Source organism: Thamnophis sirtalis, unplaced genomic scaffold, assembly GCF_051295495.1.
Source record: "Thamnophis sirtalis isolate CommonGarterSnake01/CBP01778 unplaced genomic scaffold, rThaSir2_p1.2 scaffold_8, whole genome shotgun sequence".
In the NCBI taxonomy this organism is placed as follows: Eukaryota; Metazoa; Chordata; class Lepidosauria; order Squamata; family Natricidae; genus Thamnophis; species Thamnophis sirtalis.
In genome coordinates, this window is record NW_028261388.1 from 4,816,573 (window position 1) to 4,823,047 (window position 6,475).

General features: G+C 45.9%; 1 protein-coding gene across 1 annotated transcript in view; it reads right to left on the minus strand.

Annotated features, from left to right (window-relative positions):
- TENM4 (teneurin transmembrane protein 4) overlaps positions 1-6,475 on the minus strand; it is a 164,687-nt gene that overhangs the window by 46,872 nt on the left and 111,340 nt on the right. The window contains 1 exon segment of the mRNA XM_087722028.1: positions 1,835-2,096. Coding sequence (XP_087578154.1) covers positions 1,835-2,096 — 262 coding nt within the window.

Consider the following 6,475-nt stretch of genomic DNA (forward strand, 5'->3'; position numbering starts at 1 on the left):
ACCGAGGTGCACCCACAATCGCTCGCGCGGCTGCGTTCTGGACCAGCTGAAGTCTCCGAATGCTCTTCAAGGGCTGCCCCATGTAGAGCGCATTACAGTAGTCCAGTCACACAGCTAAAGAATAACAAACTCCACATTTTGGACAGAGAAGTTTGAAAGTGGGGGTCAAAGAGCTGAATTTTAATTCCAGGATTGCGCAGATGCTATTTCGAGCAAAGGACAGATGTTGGTCCCTGAATTTGCCAAGGGTGGCCCACATCTGGAAGTATCTTTTTTTTAAAAAAAAAAAAGTTTTGATTTATTTTTTATTTTTTTTACAAACCTATCAAGTGCGGCACCTGGGTTTCATATATTCTAATACAAATAAAACTAATAGCATTAGTTACGGTTATTACTTTCAACCACCTGATATATTTCTAACAGTAATACGTATTTATATAAAGTTGCAATCTGTCATTATTTGATTATTCAAATATAGGAGCCGAGGTGGCGCAGTGGTTAAATGCAGCACTGCAGGCTACTTCAGCTGACTGCTAGTTCAGCAGTTCGGCTGTTCAAATCCCACCAGGCTCAGGGTTGACTCAGCCTTCCATCCTTCCGAGGTGGGTAAAATGAGGACCCGGATTGTTGTTGGGGGCGATATGCTGACTCTGTAAACCGCTTAGAGAGGGCTGAAAGCCCTATGAAGCTGGTATATAAGTCTAACTATTGCTATTGCTATTGCTATTCCATGTTTTCTCTTATTATCGCTCTTATTGTAGAAAAGTGTATACGCTAATATTCCCCTTTTCTCGTATTTCTATCTTATTCTAACTTTTAATTAACCTTTGATTAAAAAAAATTTTTCTTTCTATCCTACCTAGCTTCTAATAATGTCACCTACCTATAAAAAAAAGAAAAAGAAAAGAAAAGCAAATCAAAACAACATCAGAAACGAAAAATCATCTATCCATCATCTCTTGCCCGCTTCAATAACGCGACTGCACTTGTATACTGTTGCTCTTTAATTTCACTGTAAAAATAGGACAAGCTGAATATATTAATAGATAGTAGAAATACACCGAAGGGAGGAGTAGAGGGACAGAAGAAAGAGGGGTAGAGAGGGTGGGAGAGAGGAAGGGAGGGAGGGTGAGAAGGAAGGGAAGGAGTGTACTGGGAGAGAGGAGTGGTAGAGGGGGAGGGGAAGTAGGGTAGAGGGGAATGTTGGAGGGAAGATGGAAAGTTGGAGGGGGGCGAAAGAAAGGGGGTATGGAGGGTCGAAGAGGTACATTGGGTTTTTATTTTGGGGGGTACTGCTGATAAGAGGAATGGCTGTGTTTATTGTTTAATGTTATATGGCCCCGGTTATGCACAGTATATATGTGACTGTACGAAATGAAAATGGAAAATAAAAACACATTTACATGAACAATTAAAAAAAAATACTTTAATTGCTATGCTTTTTTTTTTTTTAACTTGTCTCCCATATTCCTCTCTAAGCTCTGCATCTCTTTCTACATCTGCTTCTTGGCTGTTCAATCTGAGTATTTTCGCTACCTCTACCCTCCTCCACTGCCTAGTTTTCAGGATCTGGAACAGGGGTGGGTTCCTATCAGTCTGGACCGGTTCTGCCGAACCGGTAGGAGTTTGGTGGTCTGGGTTTCTGGAACAGGCAGTGACCCAGGCCTGCCACACCCCCGAACTGGTTCTCCTGGTGGCACCTATCTTGTTTTTGGCTTCTGCGCATGGGCAGAGCAATTTTTGTTTTACTCCGCACGTGGTGTGTCCCCTGACCGAACCGGCAGTCGGAATTCACCCGTGATCTGGAAGTATATCTGTAGTCCTGTTTTCTTACCTGGATTTCTGGCACGATGGGGCCTCGCTCGGAACAGGAGCTGGCGAAAGCGGTCAGCGGAGTGGGGGAAACCACGGGATTGGGCCGGGCAAAGTTGCTCAGGTCGCAGCTGGGGATGTCGTTTTCTTCGTGGCGCATGACGATGGTTTCCATGACGAAGAAGTGGTTCCAGGGCAGCCACAGCGTGTGATCCTGAGTGATGAAGGGCGCCCGCTCGAAACGCAGAACGATGGCTATCCCGCCATTCGTGACCAGGTCAAAACTGTGTGGACAAGAAAGCCAAGATGAGTTTTTGCTTCTTCTTTTTTTTTACAGGAGGGAAGCGATAAAAATGTAGATTGGGCTACCGATGTCGGTGAAAGAGGCTGACCTTGGGGTGATATTTCCCCTCAAAAAAATAATACGATTTAAAATGAAATTGGAATAAAATACAATCTAAGATGAAAAATGGAATAAAATACAATAATTTAAGACATAGATAAAACATGATAAAATTATATCTTTATATCCTGAGAAGCATGTCTCGGATTCAGACACGGAGATTTGTTTTAAGAGGAGAGTTTTTGCAAATGTCTCAGGTAGTCCTCAAACTTACGACCACAATCGGGACAGGAATGTCTGCTGCTAAGCAAGGTGGGCTTAGTCGTGTCCAATCTTACGACCTTTTCACACCTGTTCTTAAGCGAATCCCATGGTTGTTAAGCAAATCCAGCTTCTCTCGTCGGAAGCCAGCTGGTTTGGTCGCAAGCGATCAAAATTCAGACGCTTGGCTCGTATTTACGACGGTTGCAGTGTCCCCGGGGTCACACCATCCCCTTTTGCGACCTTCAAACCGTCAAAGTCCATGTTGGGAATCCAGAGTCACTTCACCACCGTGTCACTAACTTTAACCCCTGCAGTGATTCCCTTAACAACTATGGCAGAGAAGGTCCTAAAGTGGGGCAAAATTCATCGAACACCTGTCTCGCTTTGCAAAGGAAATGTTGGCCCCCCGTTGTGGTCATAAGTCGAGGACCACCTATCTGTTTCTGGAACTCCCGCCGTAGCTCCGCTCGGTTCTCCATCCTGGTTCGCCACTTTGCCAAAGGTTAACTAACTGTTTATAACGTCTTCCTTGAGGCTCTGGTGCTTTTGAGTTTGCTGGCGTGCCAGAAACTGGGCTATTAAAAACCAGCCAGCGTGTTCCTGTCACCTCAAGGCTGGATTATTGCAATGCGCTCTACATGGGGCTACCCCTGAAAAGCGTTCGGAGACTACAGCTAGTCCAGAATGCAGCCGCGCGAGCGATATTGGGTGTACTGAGATACACCCATATTACACCCATCTTCCGCGAGCTGCACTGGCTGCCAATTGGTCTCCGGACGCAATTCAAGGTGTTGGTCATTACCTTTAAAGCCCTACATGGCTCAGGACCAGCGTATCTGCGAGACCGCCTACTGCCACATACCTCCCAACGGCCGATAAGATCCCACAGGGTGGGCCTGCTTAGGACGCCGTCAGCCAGACAGTGTCGGCTGGCGGGCCCCCGGAGGAGGGCCTTCTCTGTGGCTGCTCCGATCCTGTGGAATCAGCTACCCCCTAGAGGTCCGGACTTCACCCACCCTCATGGCCTTCAGAAAAGCTGTTAAAACCTGGCTGTTCCAGCAGGTCTGGGGCTGTTGACCTTATTATGTAGGGTCCAGCCCCAATTTGAATGTGTGCGTGTTGGAGAATTTTAATCTTTATTTTTATTTTATTTTGTTTGTTTTTCCTTTCTTGTTCTGTGTAAGCTGCCCGGAGTCCTCCAGGATTGGGCGGCCTATAAATCTAATAAATTAAATTAATTAAATTCCTCCTTGAATTTGCAGGATCAATCCCAATACTCTTTCGCTCTCTTGCTTCGTTTTTTTATTTGATTTTCATGGACCGGAAATAAATTAGCCACACTGTTTAGGGAGATCTTGCCTGCTGGACGGTGAATTGGAGACGTATCTCACCGTAGACCGTCTTAAGATGGGGCCTCTGGATGTTGGCCACCCGTTGCCAGCTAATATAATGCCTCTATAGATTTCTCCCTTCACGCTAATGAGGACCTCTATGCCTGTTTCCTACATTACACACACATACACACACACTCCATTGTTGCTTTAATTGTGAAGGCTTTAGGGCAGCCTTTCTCAACCACACAACTTTTAAGGTGTGTGGACTTCACAACTCCTAGAATTCCCCAGCCAGCTTTGGGTGGACTTCAACTCCCAGAATTCCCCAGCCAAAATGGTTGGGTCTCAGCTCCTAGAATTCCCCAGCCAGCGTTGGGTGGACTTCAACTCCCAGAATTCCCCAGCCAAAATGGTTGGGTCTCAGCTCCTAGAATTCCCCAGCCAGCTTTGGGTGGACTTCAACTCCCAGAATTCCCCAGCCAAAATGGCTGGGTCTCAGCTCCTAGAATTCCCCAGCCAGCTTTGGGTGGACTTCAACTCCCAGAATTCCCCAGCCAAAATGGTTGGGTCTCAGCTCCTAGAATTCCCCAGCCAGCATATCTATCACTTCAGTCTAATCGACAATAAAAATTTCTATATAAGCTTATCTAGCCTGGTGCGAGAGACTGAAGTCAATTCAAAACTTAACCAACAAGTTAAGACAGCTCAGCTTGAGAAACGTAAGGTTTATTGCTGAATTTATTTACTGCTGAATTCTGGAAAACTTGTAGCCTCTGAGAATTTTTTGGACCGTTGCTGCCTACTCCTTTGTCCAAAGCAAGAATCTGTGTATATATATTTTAAAAGGATCTTTTTTTTTTTTTTACTACCTGACAAAATGGATTATTCTGTTGGGACAACAATTGGCTTGAAAAAAGGAAGGAATGTTTTCCGGTAATTTGATCGGAATCCTTCAAGGTCCAGTTGTTTAAACACCCCTCCCCAACAAACACCCAGACTTGTCTTTGTTGCTGTGGCTGCACAGATGTTTCCAGAGTTGTTGATGCAAAACACGTCTGTAACAACCGAAGGAAATTCCCATTCTCTGAGATCTTGAGAATAATGGAATGACGGAGTTGGAAGGGACCTTGGAGGTCTTCCAGTGCAACCCTATGTTGAAGCGGGAGAGGCTATACCAATTGAGACAAATATCCACTCTCTTCTTAAAAATTTCCAGTGATGGAGCACCTACCTCCATCCAATTACCTCCAATAGACCGATTAGATCCCACAGATTAGGCCTCCTCCGAATTCCATCCGCCGGCCAATGCCGACTGGCGACTACCCGGAGGAGAGCCTTCTCTGTGGCTGCTCCGGCCCTCTGGAACGAGCTCCCCATGGAGATTTGAACCCTCACCACCCTCCAGGCCTTCCGTGTAGCCCTTAAAACCTGGCTGTTCCGACAGGCCTGGGGCTAATGAGCTTTTGCCCCCCTTCTCGAATGGTATGGTTGTTGTGTGTTTTTAAATTGTGGTATTGTTTTGTTCGTCTTTTTTTATTCCTTATTTGTAACACCCCCCCCTTGACTTGGGTTGTGAGCCGCCCTGAGACCCCTTCGGGGGAAAAGGGCGGCATAGAAATATAATAAATTCAATTCAATTCACCTACAACTTCTGGAGACAACAGAAGGTGAATTGTTTTTGCTGTCGGGAAATTTCTCCTTCATTGTAAGTTGGATTTGTCTTTGATAATTTTTCCACATCAACAGAATAACAGAGTTGGAAGGGACCTTGTAGGTCATCTAGTCCAACCCCCCCACCCCCCACCACCAAAGCAGGAAAGCCTATGCTTTTTCTGACAGATGGCAGTCCAGTCTCTTCTTGAAAGCCTCCAGGGATGAAGCTCCCACAACTTCCGAAAGCAACTTCTGTTCCGTGGGTTGATGGTTTTCACTGTCAGGAAATTCTTCCTTATTTCCAGGTTGAATCTCTCCTTGGTCAGTTTCCATCCATTATTCCTTGCTTGGCCTTCAGGGGCTTTGGAGAAGAGCTCAACCCGCTCCTCTCTATGGCAGCCCCTCAAATATGGGAAGGCTGCTATCATGTCTCCCCTGGTCCTTCTCTTCACTAAACTAGCCATGCCCAGTTCCTGCAACCGTTCATCATATGTTTTAGCCTCAGTCCCCTAATCCTCTTGGTTGCTCTTCTCTGCACTCTTTCAAGAATCTCCACATCTTTTCTACATCGTGGCGACCAAAATTGGATGCAGTATTCCTAGTATGGCCTTACCAAGGCACTATAAACCTACAGAAGAGGTTCTAAATTTTTTTTGAAACCCACCACTGAGTCCAACCCCCTGCCTAGGCAGGAAACCCTACATCACTTCAGACAAATAGTTATCCAACGTCTTCTTAAAGACTTCCAGTGTTGGGGCATTCACAACTTCTGGAGGCAAGTAGTTCCACTGGTTAAATGTTCTAACTGTCAGGAAATTTCTCCTCAGTTCTAAGTTGCTTCTCTCCTTGATTAGTTTCCACCTTGTAGAACTTGGACCTTGTACAACTCCCCGTTCTCTAGGTTCTAAGGAGCCGAGGTGGCGCAGTGGTTAAATGCAGCACTGCAGGCTACTTCAGCTGACTGCAGTTCAGCAGTTCAGCTGTTCAAATCTCACCAGTTCAAGGTTGACTCAGCCTTCCATCCTTCCGAGGTGGGTAAAATGAGGACCCGGATTGTTGTTGGGGGCAA